A 21,454-nucleotide genomic window follows, 5' to 3' on the forward strand; every position below is an offset into this window, starting at 1 on the left:
AGCAACAATTTTTTTCAGGGGGGAAAGTGCTTGATGGTTGCTTAGTTCCCTACCTTGAATTGTGGAAATCTATTCAGATTTACAAATCCAAGGCTGAGCCAAACACATGTGCATACAAACACACGCACACACACAAACACACACACCTTACAACTCACCAGTGAATGCTGTCCAAGGGCAAGCATTTGCAGCTGCTTCATTACCCATTTGGCCATTAAGGTGAAACAGAGAGCAATCAAGTCTATGGCACATGTAATACAGGTAGTCCTTGATTTACGGCATACACTGAACTGACATTTAATGACAGTTCAAAGTTAGAACAGCACTGAAAAAAGCGAGTTATGACCGTTTTTCAGACTTACAACAGTTGCAACATCCCCATGGTCATGCCATGAAAATTCAGATGCTTGGCCCCCGGTTCATGTTTATGACGGTTGCAATATCCCATGGTCGTGTAATCACCTTTTGTGACCTTCTGACGAGCAAATTCAATGGGGAAGTCAGATTCACTTAACAACTTCGTTACTAATTCAACAACTGTGGTGATTCATTTAACAACTGTGACAAGAAATGGCGCAAAGCTCACTTAACAAATGTCTCCCTTAATGTTGGGCTCAACTGAGGTCATAAATCGAGGACTATCTGTATTAGGAGCTGCAGAGACACTACCATAGCCCATACATTCCTGCTGCTTGCTGATATTTCAACTTCTCTTCCAACTCACCATTTTGAAATCAATCCCGGCTGATGATGGGCTTCCCAATGCAAGAAGAAGAAGAGTCCCTAATAAAGTTGGCTACAGTGAAGTGAGGAGTTTGTCCTCAAAACCCATTCTGAATCCAGCTTTAACTCTTATCTCATTTTAAAGTCAGCAGGAAACCTTGGATCACCTAGCCTGACCTTCTCTTGGAGACAAATTGTTAGATTTTGGCGAGCTGGCCCTGCCTCATTCCCAGAAAGTCTCTCATGCTTAGAGAGATTAAAAAAAAAAAAACTGAAAACACACAGAAAAATCTTGGAAAGTGAAATGTGGACTCTCCAGAGGCCATCCTTACATTACATTAATGGTGTTGTTACAGGGGAACATTCATGCTTCTGAATAAATATTTGCAGCAGTTTGGATGATGACTGAAACTCCCCATTTCCAGACAGGAGCCTCTTACAAATTAGAGAAGATGCTAGCTGGACCTGTGCCTGTTTGCTTAGAATTATCCCTGATATTCCACAGGACCGAATCAGTGTGACCCCCAAGTAAACCCTGCACAGAGAGAAGCCCACAGCCTCCAAAAAGATCAATCACTGGCATGTTTTTCAATTGTTTTGAAAGGATACGAATGCAAGAAGGGAAAAAGGTGGCAAACATATTGCTATCCAACAATAACACCTTGTATATTTATGCTATACAAGCTTCTCTCTCTCTCTCTCTCTCTCCCCCCCCTTCCTTCATCCCTCCCTCCCTCCCTCCCTCCCTCTCCCTCCCTCTCTCTCTCTCACACACACATACACACTCCTTTTCAGCTTTTATACAAAGCCTCAGAGAACCTAAATTCTCAGAAGAATGGTTCTTCATGGCCTGGGCAAGACGGAAGTATCTTTAATGCTTTTTGTGTTGATTTCTCACTTGTTTCAAATATTACAGCCAAAGTGGCTCCCATAAACCTGAGTAAAACACCACGGGGTACAGTAATGTGAAGTGTGAATTCAGTCATTAGATTAGACCCTTGTTTCAAAATGCAGCCCATCAGATTCCATGCTGTAAACACTGATTGGCAATAGCTTTCCAAAATGGCAGGCAGGAATTTTTGCAACCTTTTTCTGGGACTCCATAAGCAAAACACACCTGTTGTCCCTGAGATGTAGCTTGGTGGAAATGCTAAGGACAAAATAGAGAAAAGAGGAACAGAGAGATTACTACTCTGCCTCCCATCCAAACCTGACTGAATGGTCGACAGCCAAGCTTAATACTTACCAGTGCTCTGTGTTTCCAATATCTTCTGCATCGGACTATAAGGCCCTGGAGGGATGTTAAGATTCATCAGCGTGCTAGCCCCAGGGTTCAATGCGGACTCTGGCAAACCTTTATCTTTGAGGAGCTCGTGGGAGCTACTTGGGTGTACTGTTGGGTAAACCTTGCTGCCAACCACTGTACTGGGAAGCACCTCAGGTCCCGGCAAACTGAGACCAATCTGAGAGAGAGATGATTGGCAATGAATTGGCTCAAAATGGCAGTCCGCATGGTAAATACTGTGAACAGATTCCGTGTTGCCAGGCGCCATGTGAGAAGGATTGACTACTGAAGGAAGCATCAACCGATTGGCACCATTGTGAAGGGAGCTGGTCTCCACGTCACTAATTTCTGGACTGGCTCGTGGGGCTCGCAGGCTTCCATTGCCTAGGTGATAGTGATGATGGTGGTGATGGTGATGGTGAATGAGGTGATGCACTGATGACCTTTTCCGTGGACGATGTTTGCACGGTTGTCTCTCTGCGCTGTTCTTACTGCTTGGGCTGGAGAGGAAGCCCATCTTTACCCCTGTGGTCTGACAAGTTTCCATCACTTGCTTGCCGGCCTTCCGAAGGACATAAACAAGGTATTTGAGAAGTTCATCGTAACAGCTTCCTGGCTCCGAAAAGCTAGCCAACGTGCTTGCATTAGAGAGGTAGCGGATTCGCTGCTCCTTCATTAGCTGGCTCTCTCGCTGTTTGGTCTCTGAGAACTGGGTTGCTATGACCACAAGGCAGAGATTTATCATGAAGAAAGAGCCCACCTAAAAGAGAAGTAGTTTGTGATTAGCCCTATTTATATGGAGAAGCCCAACTGAAGAGTATGTAGAGATGGAGAAAAAAAAAACATCCCCCCCCAAAAAACAACAACAACAACTGTGGACTCAAAACCAACATCATATTATTTTAAAACTCAAGGAGGGGAAAGAACCTTGCACTAACACCTTAATATCTCATCCAAGGAACAAAGGTTTGAAGGTTTATCATGCAACAAACACTGAAGCTACTAAGCTGTCCTGGGTCTGGTTAGGATTAGGATGGGAGATCACCTGATATCACTTTATGGAGATAAAAATGTGGAGAAACTCCAAAAGAATGGTGCAATTCTACCCATTTATTTGAGACTTCCTCTTGAATTCAGTAGGGCTAGCAAAATGAATGCAAGTTTGCATCATGACCAGCATGTCCCACTGAGTTCACCAGAATCTACTTTATGGAGTGGCAATAAATAAGTAGATACATTAAAAAAGGAATAGCAGCCTTTTTTCCATCGTAGGTGTTGCATTTCCCTGGGAAAATCTGGCAGCAGGGTATGTGTGTGTTGCACACTCTTTCTAATGATGCACAATGCTAAATCCCTATACCCATACATGCTTTCATATTATTATGAATGGTTGCCCTGTCAGTCAGATGTTAAGACTAGATTTGGCATTTCTGTCCACCTGTTGAGTTCTTCTCAAGGACCTGGGAAAGCCTTCAAGTCAGCCTTGACCCTGGTAACTGTTTGGACCAGTCCCTGCAGTTTTCTTGGGCAAATTTTTGGAAATGCATGGAGATACCTGACCAATATTGTCTATTTTCAACATCTTTACACACTGGAAGAAGGGAAATGAAACACTTTGTAGGAGTATCTATGAGGCTATGAATCACCCCTCTAAACTTATCCTACAATTAGGGTTGATAAAAGCTCCCATAGACTGCAGCAAGCATAAAGACAGATTATGTATATTCTGCTTCCAGAACCCTCAACCTATATAAAACAAATGCCAATTTTGAAGTCTAAACACATCCTATAAGTTATATTTTCAAAAACTGTCTGGAAACCAAAGAAGTGAATAGTTTTGCATGCCTCCAAGCAAGCATTGTTTTGGCTCATATTTCTTAAGCAGCAGTTTCTCTGAGCCACATGACAAATTACCTTTACAATTTAGGGAGATGTTAAAAGAATAAAATATTGCACGAAGAAGAGATGGTTATAACAGGATAAGGACAAATGTGCTGGGTATGAAAAAGTTCCTTGGGTTTTTATAGAATTTTAAACGCTTAGGCAATGTGATAGAAAACAAGAAGCTGTAAAAGGCATATGGCAAAGGCACTTTGTTCCTTAAATATATCATATTACAGATATTTTACTGTTATGACAGCAGAGGAGCCTTTGATCAAAAATAATTGCGCTGGTTTATATCTACATAGTTCTATGGCTCTGGCTGTAATTCCTTCATTTTGCCACATCAAGCTAGACAGATTTTCTCCTAAACTTCAAGAATGTAGTAAGGGACTTCCTGGATTAGGCCATTTCAGGGGTCCCCAAATCCTTGGCCCATTCAGAACCAGACCATGCAAGCAGCAGGCAAGCATGCTCACCAGCACAGCCTCCACTTGCAGGAACAGTGGGCATTCGTGCTTGTGTGCGAAGCTCCCTTTATGTGAGCCGCTTGCACAAATAGAAGTGCCCCCCCACCCCAGAACCATCTCCTCTCCACTGCCGCTGCTGCCACCGGTCTACAAAATCAGAAAGGTTGGGAACCACTGGACTATTTCATTAGTAAGCAATTTGGTGATTTCCAGATGTTTGAGGCTATCATTTCCACAGACTGTTATGCCTGGTAAAGAGAGCTGAAATCCAAATGTCCTGAAGGATGTCAAATTGCCGATTCCTGAGCATGCAGCACTTTCTCAGCTGTTTCCAACCAGTAATATTGAGAGACACCATACCGTTACACTCAGTGGTGGGATTCAAGTAATTTAACAACTGGTTCTCTGTCCTAATGATTTCTTCCAACAACCAGTTTGTCAAACTGCTCAGAAAGTTAACAACTGGTTCTCCCGAAGTGGTGCGAACTGGCTGAATCCCACCACTGGCTACATTCGTTCCTCTGAGAGCAAGTTCCATAGTTTAGCCATGTGGTGCATGATGATGTCCTCCTAAATCTTTCCCCATTTAATTTAACTGAATGACCATCGGTTCTTATATTTTGAAGGTGTGACAAAAATTACCTGACCCTCTAATCTTACAGTCTCCATATTTCATACGAGTCTCTATCTATTTGCCTTTTTAATATGCTTATCCTTCCCCCCACTTGATGTAACACATTCACATAAAAGAATTAGCTGCAACCCCTTGATAATTTTGATGGCCCTTATCTGCAACTCCTCTAGCTCTTCCTGCTTCTTTCTGAGACACAGGGAATAGAACTAGGCAGAGTAGTCCAATTGCGGCTGGGCAATAACAATACGGGGATTAATGTCATTTTCAATTTCTTTCCTAATGACCTCCCACATAGAATTTACAGATGAACTGGCAGTGACAAGAAGGGGACACAGCAAGCGGAGGAGACTCAGTAATTAGCAATCTTCCCCCTGGATACAATAACTACTGTAATGATGCCTCAATCTTCTCGGCTTTATACATTCTGACTTTGTCATAAACTTCTCAAGCTCCGGAGTCACGTGGGGAGCACATCCATGGCTAAAAATCACCATATAGAAGTGACTGACTTTAACCAGCTTGAGAAAACCCTGCAAACTCACTCCAAGATGACAGCCATCATTGTCTATGGGAGAGGCACCCCAATGATATTCCCTGCCCTTTTTCTCTTCCTTTCTTTCATATCAAGAATGTTCAGGCTTCCTCATTTCAGCCCCCCCCCCCTTCCTTGTTCCACCAGTGACAATGCAGCTCAATAAAGATTGTCTTGACTTGAAAAGATTTCTTGGTAGTCTGTATTTGTAATTATCACAATTAAGTAGGTTTTTTTCCTCCCCTAAACGATTCACTTGAAGTGTTTTCAAGGCAGATACTTCCCTTATGGAGACTCTGGCTGTTTTCAGAGAAATCTTTTCCTTTGTTAGCTGGCATTCAACAGGCAGCAGCTGCCTGCAGTTGAAGAGTCTGACTTTTACTCCAAAACAGGCTCTTCATTAAGCTGCATTTTGTGTAGCTCCTGATGGCTATTCAGTCTGAAGATCTCAAAAAGCAGCCTACAACTGGTTCTTTTCTCTTGGCTACCTTAACTCTACAAATTGAGTATTTACTCAGGCCATCTGAGAAGGCAGAAATTGCTGAGTCATCTACCATTCTGTGGCCTTCTTTCTGGATAACCTCAGAGGTGTTCCACTGGGGGGGGGGGAGGCATCTTTCTCCTCCTTTTTGGAGGCTTTTCAGAAGCATCTACAGAATCCACCAGTTTTGACAGAATGGAAAAAATAATAATTGCCACTATGCGTGATTAAAAAAAGGAACACAGCTTATATCATGATGCTAATTTTGCTATTTGCTACTTTTTGGCCCTGCATGGAAGCCCTGGTCAGTCTACTTAACTAGGAGATTTCTATTCCATGGAAGCTATAGCTCTTGTTCTTTTTGCCAGCATTTTTTTGTTAAAATCTCATGTTCCAAAAAAACATTTCCCACTGCAGATGTAATTTATTGGTACAATATCCTTGTTGTGATTATAGCATGAGTACATATATTTGTAAACTCAGGCAATGTAAATGGACATAATTAATAAAGGAGAACATTTGTAGCTCAGGGTTAATATGAGTGCACTGATGATATTGCTTAGTTTGGGTAATGAAACATCTGCAAGAAAACAACCAATCTCAGAGAGCACCAAGGACCCCTCATGGACATAACTGAGTGGTATGTGAAACACACCGGCAAGCAGAAACTTTTTGGTGGCAAAAAAGGAACAAGAGCCTAGCCTTTTTCTAGGACTGTATAGCCAGGCAGTATTGGTATAAAAATGGGTTTGGGGTTCAAAAGGATTCAAGTAACCATTGTGTACCTCATTCACAACTGCAGACTTCCCTTTTATCAGAGAAGGGATTCACCTCTTCCCTGGTATATTATGATGCTGTGAGAAAAAGATTCAGAAACCTTCATGCAGACATAAATACTACACGTTGGTTCCTAACTCAAGAATTCAGTTTTCTGAAATGTTTGGAACACTCTTGCTTTCATCTTAATCAAGCTTGTTAAAGAGAACTTTGGAAGATTTGTGTTTGGGGAAAAAAAATCACTTTTAATTCAATCGGCTATCAAAGGCCTGCCAGCTGCAAAGTTGGGTACTGTACCATATATAAGACCAGCTTCTTTTATTCATACTCTAGTAAACCCTAGGTAAAATGACTGTAATGCACTATATCTTTGAAGTATATTGAAGGTATTAAAACTGAAGTTAGTGCAGAATCTAAATTCTACATTTTTAACTCAACCAGGACATGATGATATCTGTCTTAGACCAACTGCTCCTGGCCTCCAGTCCATTTCTATGGTACTGCCTTTGGCCTTATAGCATTCATGATTTAAGACCTAGAAGCATGAAATAACATTTATCTCCATATGTAACAGCTTATATCTTAAAAGCTTCAGCTGAAGGCCTCCAATGGAGCTTTTGCCAGATGAGAACCAGAAGATGGCCACAAAAGCAAAACAAAACAACACACACAAAAAAAAACCTTGTCTCAGTGGTAGAGCTATAGTTATGGTACACTCTACATCAGGGCTGTCAAATTCCTGGCCCGCAGCTGGATACGTCACGCCCTGGCCACACCTACGCCCAGTTTAGTGAAGGGAAAAAAAGGCCCGATACGTCATGTGATGCTGCCGTGACGACGTGAGTTTGACATCCCTGCTCTACATCATGTTTCACCTGATACAAAAGCATTACTGTCTTTTGGTCTCTGGCCAGAGTCTTCTTTATTTTTGAGCTTTCCGAAATACAGGTTTATCCTATTTGCTTCTCCTTTTTATTTGCTTACGTCTACATGTCTTATTTGTAGAATAGGATTGAAGGTTCTTGGAGAATATACTTCTTATAAATAATAGGTAAATATGATCCAGATCCTGAAAAAACTTTGGATTTTTTCGGCTTTAGAATTTTGGTTTGCTTAATGCTACGTGTTGCAGATTCTGCCTACTCTTATGGTTCATTACACTCACTCTAAATTTAACATAGCCATGAAAGAGTTAAACCTGTGATCCCCAAGTTTAGTCTAGTATTACCTCTAGTCCTGTACATCTAGTCCTTCCCTAGGAGGATTTATCTGAACTCTGCTTTCTGAAAAGTGGCCTTAATGACCTGAAACAGTGTCTACATTCCTGACACCTGTTTCACATTTATTCTTCCTCATTAAAATGTACAAATTGTTGCAATGTTCTCTAATGCTCTGTAAATAATTATCTCAAAGTCCTCAAGCCAGCATTTTAGAAATTATTAATTTTTTTTGTTTTATTTACAGTTTGTATTTTACCAACCATCGTTTACACATCATCTGCATCTTTGCTGAAGTATTACTACAAATTGGTGGGGCAGGATTAAATGTGATTTCATTCAATTTATATGCAATCATGCATTTAATAATTTTACCCTCAGTAACAATTGTTGGTGTTTTCCAAATGCTGAAAGAGATCACCTGTGGCCCCACAGCTTTAGCTATAGATTCTAATCTATGTCCATGTCTTAGACAACCACAGATGATCTAACAATCTGTACCCTGTCTACATTTGCAGTGGCCCAGAGTAAGAATGATACTGATTATTGTTGGATTAAAAAACCACAATTCTAAATAGATCCTATATAATTACTACCCATGTAGATTAATGTGAATATATCTGATGTTTTTGTTTTTAAAACTTGCTCCTATATCTTACCTGTCTGAATATTATTTACCATAACTTTGTTCCCCATTTTTCCCCTGACATACAAGCTTTGTATAATCTTGACAAATATTGGGATAAGGCAGAAAGAGACAGCTGTTATTAAATCTGTTATGTATATTATAAGAAAAGTGTAGAGGTTATTTGAGGCTACCAAAACAAGAACAAAAATATCATGGTCAGCAGGTTTCTTTAACATAAAAGTCAATATAAGATCAAATTATTTGCATTTGTCTTTGTCACCATAGATCAAATTCAAGCATCATCTAATGCCAGTTATATACTAACTTTTAAAGTTAGTTTTCTTTTTTCAACATTTGCTTATTAAAATAAAAATGCAGAACAGAAAGCATGAGTAGTAAATAGTGAGGAAACCAGTATCACTGACTAGATGTTTTTCTAAGTGATTTCAATGCCACCTTGCAAATGCAAGAAGCACATGGGATCTGGTTTTCTTTTTTATCCGGCTATCATGTTTTGGAAGGCTCTAATAATAAATCCTATCTTATCAGTCCTTCCATGCACCCCAATGTGGCTTTTCCTCAGTGGAAATCTAGGTTTAATGCTTCTGATTGACACAACTGGAGACAAAACTCACAATGATCAGGAGAATGAAATAGATGAAGTTGTAGAAGGAATGAGCATCCATGACGAAGTACATGATATCTACCCAGCCCTCCAGGGTGATGACCTGTGATAAGGCAAAAGAAAAGGAAGCCATTGGTTAGCTCATCTTGATGAATGTAGGGCTGAGAAGGGCAAGGAACTATAAACATCTAACAAAATAGCTATGAAACTTTTAAGTCACCTACAAGATAATTTGTCCATATTGAGGGTCACATTCTCTCAGGGAAATTGGTTGATGCTACTTGGTAGACAAGCCTAAATCAAGTAGTAGGATGGGCCAAGGCTTAAGGTGGACGCGATATCTATCATCCTTTTCTTTCATATTCTTTCACATTTTTTCCTTAGTTCTTAGGTCTTCTCCAAAGTACAAGTTATGGGGAAGAGTCAGAAAATTCGTACCAGGGGTTTAAACAGGTAACTTGTAAAGGACCACTTAAACAAGACCAAGGGATGCACCGACTGATTCTAGGGCTCCCAATTGCCCTATTCAATTTTTGCATTAAACACACACACACACACACACACATACTGTAAATTGACATAATTCAATGGAGAATAATAATAATATAAAAAAAACACATGCACATTTGGTGCCCACAGAAACTATATTTATTACAGGAAAAACAGAACTTGCAGATTCTCAACAATTTAATTATTTGGTTCAGATTTGAAAAACAAATGTACTACTGAACAAAAATAAACACAAACTTCATTTTCCCAGTTGCTGCAGCAGCACGAGATCACGGTTTAAGTCCTTTTGATTCACCTGAAATATTGCAATCCATGCATATCCGATGTTATCAAAATTGATAGCTCCTTTGAAAGGGTTGTGCTCCCCAGCAGAACAGTTTGTGTAATATTGGTTCCAGTTGACACAAGAGGTGTTGCTGGTGTCGTTGTAGGAATAATAGTTCAGGGTGCACACCAGGCCTTCCTCCCTCCGTATGGGAACACTGCGGCAATCCCGCATCCCATTTTCTCGAGGTTGGGAGCAGATAAAAGGGCTTTCATCTTCATTCTCTGTCTGATAGTAGGATTCCAGCTCCAATGTGTAAGGCCTGGAAGAAAGAGACACAGGGCTGGTTACAGAACCAAAATCACACTAGTTAGGGATGAAGTAAAGATGGAAAGTTCTTTTCACAGTGCAAAAAGAAAGTGGGAAATCACACTGTTATTCTTACAAAGCAACAGTATGAAAATGGAACAGAGCAAAAGTGGTGTTCATGCAGTCAACAGAGCAATACAAGGAACTAGTGGCTTGGAGATGTTACGGGGCCAATAGGATAATTGAGTTCAGAGCAAGCAATCAGAGAAATTAATTGTAGATGGGAGCACTCTGATTGCCTGGAATGGCAATTCTTTTTTTCTTTTTTTAAATGTCTCTAACTATTGATATTTTGAAGCTTAAAAATGATATCAGATGAATACATCACTCCAAGTTATCTATTTCCCTCAAATAATTTGTGCTGGTTGTTATCTGAGGTAAAATGCGATACTAGATAGGATACATGTACAGCTTCAGTCCCATATATCTGCTGTTATTTCTTTATGGATTATGAAAAACATAAAACACTTCAAAGGGAGGCAGAATCTAATAACCACCCCACCTTGCTATTTGCATAATTACTAGAGTATGTCAGTAAGGAAAAAAAAAAGCGGAAAACAGTCATAGCCCTAAATAAATTGGCTTGATGTCAGTAGTGGACAACTTGCAATTTGCCAAACTGCTTGGCAGCCCAAGGACCATTTCTGCAGCTCCCTAAGCTTCCAGGGTTTTTTTTATCACATAAACTGATGGGCTATAATATATGGCCAATATAAAGCAAGCTACGATCCACCAAAGTTTATTCCATAATAAATGAATGCATTTTGAGTATACTTTCACACATATTTTTCTTAGGGGGAAAAAAAGGCACGTTCCACTTTCCTAATGCACTCAGGTCATAGAAAAGCTTGCAAAGCAAAATTTAGGAGAGGTTTAGCCAGGTTCATTCCTGAATTGTTGGTTTGCATGCCTTTTGAAACTTAGCCATCCCTCACCCTCCATTCAGCCTTTCACCCTTCACTCAGACCACATACAAGGAAAGCCGTGTTCCGTCTATTATGGCCCCAAACAGATAATTAAGAAAAACCAAAAGATATTTATCCAAACCTTTAATGAATGTCAGGACTCAAAACAAGAACAAAGTAATATCAGTCAGATTATATCCATTGGGACACTCTATTGAAGACCTCAAAGTGTCCATTTTAGAAAATCAAGACTTTAACAGAATGATTGAGACTTCTGAACTCACATACAGGAAAAGATTTTAGAACAACCTCAAAAGGTCTCACCAAACACAATGGATGTTCACAATGGTTAATTGATTAGGTACTTGTAATCTGACTCATCTGTAATTGCATAATCAACTTTCTTCCCCTCCCTTCCCTTTGTTTCATCCTAACTGAAATCTGACACAGTCACTCTGTGCATCTGAGCAGCAGCTTGCAAATGTTTGTGTCTTTAGATAAAATTTATTAGTCAGAAAAGGTGCTGCCAGACTCCTGATCTTTCACTCAGAGCAGGAACTCCATGGGGGGTGGGGTTGGACTTGATCAGAACGTGGTTTTGGTTTGTTGCCAATTTATTTAGAGGGATTTTAGGTTACTGAAACTTAATGGTTTTCTCTTCAGAGCAAACAAACCCAAAGGGTTTGGAAGGTCCAACTTCCAAAGAAAAATCTCTTTAAAACTTTTTTTATTTTATGATAAATTTCTGATTAAGTTTCAGCTGGGTTGATAATCCAAAAATTAGAGGGCATTTGAAGAATTTTCACAAGCTTCAAATTATTGTTTCTATGCTGAAACTTGCTTAGACTGTTCAGATATTAACAAGATACTCTATATCAGGGGTGTCAAACTCACATTGTCACGGCAGGGTCACATGACGTATCGGGACTTTTTTCCCCTCCGCTAAACTGGGCGTGGGCGTGGCCAACATGTGACGCATCTGGCCTGTGGGCCGCGAGTTTGACACCCCTGCTCTATATGTTAGGTACTTCACATTCAGTCTTAAGAATAATGAGCACAATAACAACCCTACTGCACAATTAGTGGTTACACATAAATAGCATTGAATTCAACACATCTTTCTGAATCAGAATGAAGAATTCTCCAAAAATACTACAAAAATATATTTTGCATTCATAGCTATTTATGCATTAAACATTTTATGGTGTATACACAGTTTTAGCTACATTGAAAAGATATCACATAATATATGCAACCATAAATCAGGAGAGAGGTCTGTATTCCTTCAAAGCTTGGTTTCATTATATGGTGCCAGCATTAGTAATAATGATTTCTTCTATACTTCTCTGGGATTATTTTCACTCCATCAGCAGGGATGAGGAACTGAATCCTGATAAGACTGAATTCTTCTTCCTGCCCCATTCCTGTTATCTCAGATTGAATTGAATCAAATTCTTTATTGAGCCAAATCTCATCAATTGCTGTTCTCCAGCTCTCCCTCTTTGATTTAGTCAGACGTTGGAAATTCCCCCTTAATTTATAATGGCCGTCAGAGCTTTGGTTGCTGAGAGTTCCAATTTAGTAGCTGATTCTCCCTTCTTGGAGTATTGTGACTGCCGATGGACATATTCGAAAGAAGACATTTCTATCATTGCTGCTGGGCAGCTATCAGTCATGGCAATGCGACACATTCTGAAAAAAGTGTTATGTTACTGAGGATTTTAGATATTTGTGTTGTTTCCTATGACTTAGCTAGAGAATTTCTACTTCTGTTACATCAGCAGGCAAAGATACTCACACTCTCTATGTATGAATACTGCGGTGCATATGGGAACTACTATTTTAATTTATTGAAACCGTCAGCACATACAAAGAACCTGTGCAAGCCTACCTCATTCATACTTACAGACTGAAGTTTTCAGGTAGAAAGCAGCGGTTCCTAAGCAGCCCTGCCCAAAGCTGGACTCCAACAATACCAAAGATGAAGAAGACAAAGAAACAGAGAAGGAGGACATTCCCCAACATAGGAAGTGTGTCCAAAAGCAGGGTGACCAGGATGCGCATACCTAAGAAAGCAAATAAAAGCTGCATTTTAGGATGAGAAGTTCTACTGAGTTAGCTCATCCTAACTAAGAGAAGAAGGATATTAGAGTTAATAACCATACATGTTACAGGAGTTTTTTTCCAATTTGGACTCGTGTTGGGGCAGCAGTTCCCAGAACAGGCTGGGAATTTGGGGTGGGGTTGTCACATAATTTTAAGACGTCAACATAGAAAAGTTGTTTTGCAATGTGATCTCTCTAGATTTCTTCCTAATGAGTCCACAACATATTCTAATTAATCAATGCTAATCTAATCAGGTATGGTAAGAGTCAAAGGTTCACAGTTGATGTGGTCTTGTGGGCTCAGAAACACATATCAATCACTGAAGACATATGGAGTCATAGCACCCTAGAACATGTAGGAAAGTAACCCACTTTCTTTTCTTTAAAAAAAAGAAAAGAAAATGTACAATCAGAATGATGGACAATTCTGAAGCACAGGAGCTCACCATCAGTACCCCGCAGATCCAAGGAAATTCAGAATTACACCTCAGTATGGATGAATCCTGATAGAAGTATCCTTTTTTTAATATGTTAAAAAGCTTTATTGCTGTTTCTTAAAAAAAAAAACACCACATTCTTACACTTGATTAATAGCTACAGTATAAAACAAAGGTATCAGAAACAAGCCACCAATAAAATGTCATACTAAAATTTATGGAGCATGACTGCAGTGGTGTGCATTTATTGGCAGAGAACTCCATTGAATTTAACTTTAAAACATATTGAGCTTTGACACAAATCTTTAACTAGCTGTAATGCAAAATTTGTTTTATAATATTTGTTCTTTGACTTTCTGTTTGCTTATTGAAAACATTTTGTTACCCTCTTATTCATTTTTCACTTACGGGTAGATAATCAATTTAATTTCTTTCAGTTTTTAATTTTTCCTCTTATAAATCAATTCAAACTTCTCCATCTATATCCAGCTTTTTAAAGAAGATATGTCTGTAAACTATACATTTTGTATGCAACATTGTCTAATATTGTATTTTTAGTAAGCAGGTTTCCTAAATGTAATGCTTTTTCATGTATTTTAAAACCGCATTCCTCATATTTTTGTGCACAGTTAATATACGCATTTCATATCAATGCAAAGCTCTGAGAAATGTAGATATTAAAGGATAACTGCATTCAGATCCATATATTCATTCAGGAGATACAAACTTGGCAAGCTCCTATCAAAATAAAAATTCATGGCATTCTGCCCCATCTGTAACTAAAAGCTCATTGATCATCCTGGACACTCAACAGATGACATAATCATTCATGCTCTTAAAAGATTGAAGCCCAATGTTCTTTTATATCCTCTCTCCCATTAGACTACAGTTTGCTGTTCAGTTCCAAAGGGAATTTAGAGACCTACAAAAGTTGTTGTACTCATTATTATGTCTAAATGCCTTGTTCTAATTATTTGGAAGTTTTACACTATGGTTGTAAATAGATTCTCAATAATTTATTTCATTCTAATTTGGCATTTTCTTCTAAGCTTTTTTTTTTTTTAATAGATCCCTTTCTTCCCCTCATTGTGGAATTACCATTTAATCATACAATGTCATTTAATCATAAGAGTTATTCAGGGAACACTTTGTGGTTTGTAAAGGGATTGACGTTGCTCTTAAGTTTCCAAGGCTTTCCGTAGATGAAACACAAATGGAAAAGTTCCCTTCTCACTTCATACATTTAAGAAAAGTGCCTCCATCCTCAAATTACTCTTCAGATTTTCCTTTTTCTAGGGTAAACATGCATCAGTTAATCTTTGTATTCAGCCCATCATGGATACTTCTGTAGCCTGCACTCATGACTTTGCAGACTATACAGCCAATATAGAGTTCATATTAAAAGTCAGATTTCAAGCTACATAACAATGACATGGAATATTGAACTCTGCCTCAGTTATCTTCAGGACAGCACCAAAGTACTACGGTATATAAAACAGATCCAGTGTTATTAGGCTGGACTCTTCAGAATTGTGTGTGTTTGTATATACATTTTTATTTATGGTTGTATATGTTGTGTGTGAGTGAGCGCACACATATGACATCAAATATTATATTTTAATCCAGTAAGGAAACTACTATGTCTGACTGTGTACAGAAACATGTTATATGTGAATAGGGTCTTCCAGGTTTTACTTCTGCATTCTGTCCATTCTTTTAACTCACCTACCATTCCCTATTACTTGTTTGACTTCTTGTTAATATCTTGCTCCATTTACAGGCAAATTTTTTACAGGAGAAATATATTATCTCACTGCCTATCAGTCTTTGTATTCTTACTTCTCATAAGTCAGTAAGAATTACAGGCACCTGGCAAAGAAGCAATACTAAAAGTTCCATGCTCCCCCACCTGTGTATACATAAAATCTCTTTATGCTTTTGTTTCTTAATACATTAACATTAACTCTACTCTGATTGCAAATATTCAAAAATTTATGACATCGTTTATTTTTTTCTAGTTCCTCTCTTGGTAACAAAACAGCCTCTCAAGCACATCACTTGACCTGCCTTAAGTCTGTACATTTATTTGTGATTCTGACTTTTCCACATTTTGCTTCCTGGGCAGTCTAAGCTTTGCTGTGTAGGATCAAAGTTAAATTACCTAGGATTTGCAAATGTATGAAGCAAATTATATCCCTAGTTAGAAAGAGGCAGATAAATTCAGCCATGTATCTATTCTGCTTGATGGTGGGGGGTGGGGAGAAGATGTTTCAACAGAGGTGCTTGTATCATAAAACGATAAAAGCAGCAGCAACAATAACAGGGAACATCCTGGTAGATTAAGTTTAATTTAACAAGATTAGAAAAGCAAATATAGCCTAGGAACTTCCAGGTTCTGACAGATGGATCCAGGTCAGAATTTCTCGTGTTGTCAAGGTAACAGACAAATTCAACCAGATGGGTCTTCTTCTGTGCTACAGAGCTTTGCACCTACTTATGCTATTAAATGGAGGGGCAGGATGGAATTCTGATTTTTATTTAGGCACTCTACTGAATTAGATGCATCAGATTTCAGATGCTTTGGACTTTCAACTAATATGCTTGCCTTGACAAAACTAATTCAAACTACTTCTTGCCTTTGTTTAAAGGAAAAAAAACCTATAAGGTATATGAAATACAACAGGTGTTCTCCACTACAACAATAAATAAATTATGGTACACCTTCAGAAGTAAAGACTTCATTGGGTTTAGGGTCGTGTAAGAAATAAATGCACAGCTTAGTAGAAGTTATGTAGCACCCATCATACTTTTTTTGGCTTAACATTACTTTTATCAGATTGGTCATGCTTAACTTTTTCATTTTTCACAACATTTCCATTTTGAAAGTCTAAAGATTTATACCCTGTTTCCCTGAAAATAGGACCCAACCGGAAAATAAGTCCTAGCATGATTTTTCAGGATGCTCGTAATATAAGCCCTACCCCCAAAATAAGCCCCAATTAAGATTGTCAGCCAGATGGGTGCATTTAGTACCGTATTTTCCCCAAAATAAGACCTAGCCAGAAAATAAGCCCTAATGCGTCTTTTGGAGCAAAAATTAATGTAAGACCCTGTCTTATTTTTGGGGAAACACGGTAACAAATGAACATCACTAATATAACACTTCTGCAGAGACTCAAAGGACTACACAAATACACAGTATTGTTGCACATACTGTTACATGCCACTTTGGTAGTCATGAGCTGGTAAGAGACCATTTGCCACCCACTGTTAAGTTGTGCTTGGCAGTGATTTTGACAGACACCTGGACCTACAAGTTAGGCATTCTTTAAGATCACTCCAGGCTTTGTTCCAGGCTGTTGCAGGTGAGTTCACTTCTAGTTTGCCCATTCAAAACAAGACCGAGTTCTGACAGTGCTTCCACTATGATCAGTTTTTTTTAAAAAAAAAAATTATGATCCCTTCCAAGTTGCTCAAGATCCCACTGGGGGCAGGGTTAGTGGTGGTGGTTTAAAAACCCACAATTGGAGAATCCCTGAAATAGAAAATAGAAACTAATTTCCTAAAACATCAGTGGTTTCCAATCAAGGTGCTGCAATCAACATTTGACTTTCAGGGATACAAAGGAGTTCAAAATACAAACTGTCAAAATGCAAATATTAAATCAAAAGCCTCTGGAGCTTTCTTTTAGGCGTACAATAAGCATTATAGATGTACAATAAATTCAGGTTTCTTTATGGTTCGTATTGATATCTCGCCTTCTCTTCAGTAATTCAGAAGGATTTACCATATTTTTCAGAGTATAAAACGCTCCGGACTATAAGACGCACCTACCTTTTTTGGGGAGGAAAACAAAATATACGCTAGTGCATGGATGTGGAAAATAATATGAAATTTTACCAGTTTGGAACTGTTTTAATTTTTTTTCTTTGCATAGATTGGTATTGTAATCAGAATCAGTAAGTTATTCAGCACGCAATCTGTTAGATGTAAAGCTTCCCCCCCCCCCTCTTTATTTTCCTTCAGGTAACATTTTAATTAAGTTAAGTGAAATGCTTTTTAAATTCCAGCTAATTGTTGATTCTAGACAGAAATTTTACAACAAAAGGACACAAAGAAAAAAATAAGACTCATAAAACACTCACAATAACACTGCCTCTGCTTCCCAGCAATTTGCCTTGCAGCAAACAGCAAACAGCCTGCTTTAGTTTCATTTTCAGCCTGATTAGCACAGGAAAAAAAAAAAATCTGCCTCCCAGCAATTTGCCTACTTGCAGTAGAGGCCCTCACAGCAATAGGCAATGGCAATCCCTGCAGCCTGAAACAGCTGAGGGTCGGGAGGCTGATCCAACTGACAATCAACTGCTTGTACTAATCAGTGTGAAGCTGAAACAAGCTGTTTGCTGCTTGCTGCAAGGAGGTAAATTGCTGGGAGGCAGAGGCCAAAGGGTGTGGGCTAGCGGGTGGGCAGGGCTACATTCGGACTATAAGACATACCCAGATTTTCACCCTCTTTTTTTGGGAAAAAAAGTACTTGCTCTTCCAATTTCTCCCCACAATAGCAACTTTGTGAGATAGTTTGAGGTGATGATCCGTATGATCATCCAGTGAGCTTCTGTGGCCTGTGTCTCTCCAGTCCTAATAAGATCACTACCATCCAATACTTCTGGCTTTACTGTCATGATTTATTATCAAATGGGTATCTGCCCTTGAAAAACTATTTTTCCTAATTCAAACTTGTGTGTGTGTGTGTGTGTGTGTGTGTACCATGCTTAAATAGAATAGCCATTCAAATCTAGGAATAACAGAATAACAAGAGTTGGAAGAGATCTCGGAGGTCCTCTAACTCAATTTGGGAGGAAATTCTTCCATTACCAAGAAAAAAAAACAAATTATAGTAATCGGTCAGTGTTCAAATGAACACTGAACTTACAGCCCAAATGAAGAAGGCCAAGAGTTGCAAATCTCTTCGTCTTCCTCCTGATAAACCAATTCTCTAAAACAAATAACTGTATCCATTATTTTCCATATTGTTTGAATAGGATTAAATGGAAAGTGTTTCATTATTTCTGGAGAACTCATTCTTCCCAGAAGGTTGAAGATGAAAGGGATCATATTAAAAGCAATGAGGGCATAAAATATAAAGATACAGTGCATGGCTGAAGATAGGAATTAGAAAACAGGTGCTACAGAAAAACAACTGGTTCTGAAATGGATAGAATCTAATGCCCAACAATCTGTGATGTTGGAAAGACTTATTGCCTTAAATCAAGGAGCATCTGGCAAATCAAGGAAGAGGATTTGTTGTTTATCATCCTCGGCAAGTTATTTAATGTTAGTGGAAGAAAGCACCCTTCCATAACTATATCCATACATGTCCTCATGCCAATATTGTGTCTAATAACTCATCCATCCTTTTCCATCACAAACCACTAATGTCTCCAAATTAAGGGAATGAATGGTAAAAATGAAACAAGCTGAATAATTGATTCACGTGAGACATTAACCCAAAAAAAAAAAAAAAGAAAACAAGACTTCAGAAAGAGAAGCAAAACACAAAAAGGGCAAACACTTTTTCGAAACAAAATATGAACTTTTCATTGTGTGCTTGATCATAAACCACTCAGAGTCCTTTAGGTAGTGAGGTGGGCAGTGTATAAATCTGATAAAGAAATAAATCCCTCATTTTCTGAGGGGCTGGCTCAAATGAAAGGACAAGTCATCAAAAGGAAACAAACTGGATTATTCATTCATAATGGTCTGGCAAACAGCCCGATAATTGACCTGCTGCAGGGACAGTGGGGAGCATGTTCAGTGCAATTTCAGAAAATATGTAATCTCTCCAATTTATTCTTTTGATTCCTCATTATCAGAAATGATGAACTATTACCAAAGGGAGGGGGAGAAGGGAGAAAAGAAATTCAACTTACTAGGAACTCTGTTAATGGCTCTCAAAGGCCGGAGTACCCTGACTGTCCGAACAGCTGAGAAACTGACATTCTGCAAGTCCAAAGAGTATTCCAGCATGCTGCAAAATAAGTACATATGCAAATATATTATATGTATATCTCATAAATAGAGGAAACATTTCAGAATTCTGCAGGAAAAAAAACCAGATGAAGCAGCCAAACCGAATATACATATACAGTGATTTTTTTAAAAAAAAAAACTACAACAACCCACTATTGGATTTCTCCCCATCAAGGAATATTCCTAGAGGAATTCATTTATGAGTCATTTGCATACCAGATTTAAGTTTGTGAATCAAAGCTATTTTGAAAAGTGTTTCCTCATCTTTATTTTAGTTATTTTCTAGGCGATAAGTGAAGTTTCCCAAAGTTTATTGTACTTTGCAGAATGGAGAAATTTGTCCATGCAGCATAAAAACAATATAAACTAACTAAAGCTTTCAAATTTGGATTTTGTTTCCAACATATGGGAACTATCCAAAAGTGATCCAAGGTATAGGATCTACATTTTGGGGCCTATCTTGGAGCAAGATATTCATAGAAATATGAATTATCCCATGAAACCATGTTTACATAAGTGCTATTTGCTGTCAGCCTGAAGACTCTTTTTAAAGCAATAATTTGGGGAAATTCTTTCATTACTCAGTTTGCATTCATCTGCACTTCTATTCAAAATTCCACTGTCCAAACAATTTAGTTTCTTTCTTTGCTTCAGATCCTTTTCCTGGCTTCTCATTCCCTTCTCCATCTGGTGTTCTGTCTTCTCTACAAAGTGATTCACAGTTTTCCAACTTTTAGCTTTTGTTTGTGCTTATATACTTCTTTCTTTGTGACTTCCTTTCTTTCCACAAAACAAAAATCTCTGCTCGACTCAACACTCCTTTCATTTAGTTTTCTGGTTCTAGAAAACACCCATCCTTGGATGTGTAGGAGATGCTCTTTCTCTCCCTTTCCTCAAACAGAATGGGGCAACTTGCCATGGCCAACTCCCCATAGCCAACTCCTCATAGCCAACTTGCTGCAGTCAACTCTCTACAGCGAACTCGCCACAACTTGTCACAGGACAAGTCCACAAATACAAAAGTTAAATTAATTTCAACAGAATAATGATAAAACAAATAAAGTCAATTCAGAAATACAAGGCTTACAATAATTTTGATGAAAACATGGTCACCAATAATAAAAGTAGCTGAATGAAATTATTAATACAGCTTTGAATTGTCCCATAGCAAGTTGGCAGTAGCGAGTTGTCCCACTGGGATTTGGCTGTGGCAAGTTGGCTACAGCGAATTGGCTGCAGTGAGTTGTCCTAAACCTTCCTCAAATCCATTCTTATAGTCCCTCAAAGAGTGTATCTAATAGTTCACTTTACAGACCATACAGTCCTTCATTTGCCTCTATTCCTTCCTCCCACTCTCTCATTCCTGTGATAGGGCCCACTCTCTGTCTTAAAAGGCTGTACTAAAGCTATAAAGTTCCAAGTACACTGATAATACAGAATAAAATAGCAAGAACATCATTTATATTTTGCAATTGCTCTGAAAGTTCCAGGCATCCCACAGGGAGGTCTTTCCAAATTTTATCCAAAACAAAGTTACTAGTCCAAAGACATGAATTCCATGGCTGAGGGTAGACTTACAC

At 38.6% G+C, this 21,454-nt stretch overlaps 1 protein-coding gene across 4 annotated transcripts in view; it reads right to left on the minus strand.

The window, feature by feature from the left end:
* The window catches only part of CACNA1G (calcium voltage-gated channel subunit alpha1 G), a 419,473-nt gene that overhangs the window by 190,275 nt on the left and 207,744 nt on the right, over positions 1-21,454 (minus strand). For all 4 annotated transcript variants that reach the window (XM_087887148.1, XM_087887147.1, XM_087887145.1 and 1 more), the window contains exons 4-8: positions 19,775-19,872; positions 13,209-13,368; positions 10,059-10,350; positions 9,264-9,356; positions 1,970-2,768 (exon numbers count right to left, since the gene is read on the minus strand). In XM_087887148.1, coding sequence (XP_087743274.1) covers positions 1,970-2,768; positions 9,264-9,356; positions 10,059-10,350; positions 13,209-13,368; positions 19,775-19,872 — 1,442 coding nt within the window. The remainder of the gene's footprint in view (positions 1-1,969; positions 2,769-9,263; positions 9,357-10,058; positions 10,351-13,208; positions 13,369-19,774; positions 19,873-21,454) is intronic.

The sequence above is a fragment of the Pantherophis guttatus genome, chromosome 2 (genome assembly GCF_059756535.1).
Source record: "Pantherophis guttatus breed Tessera chromosome 2, ASM5975653v1, whole genome shotgun sequence".
In the NCBI taxonomy this organism is placed as follows: Eukaryota; Metazoa; Chordata; class Lepidosauria; order Squamata; family Colubridae; genus Pantherophis; species Pantherophis guttatus.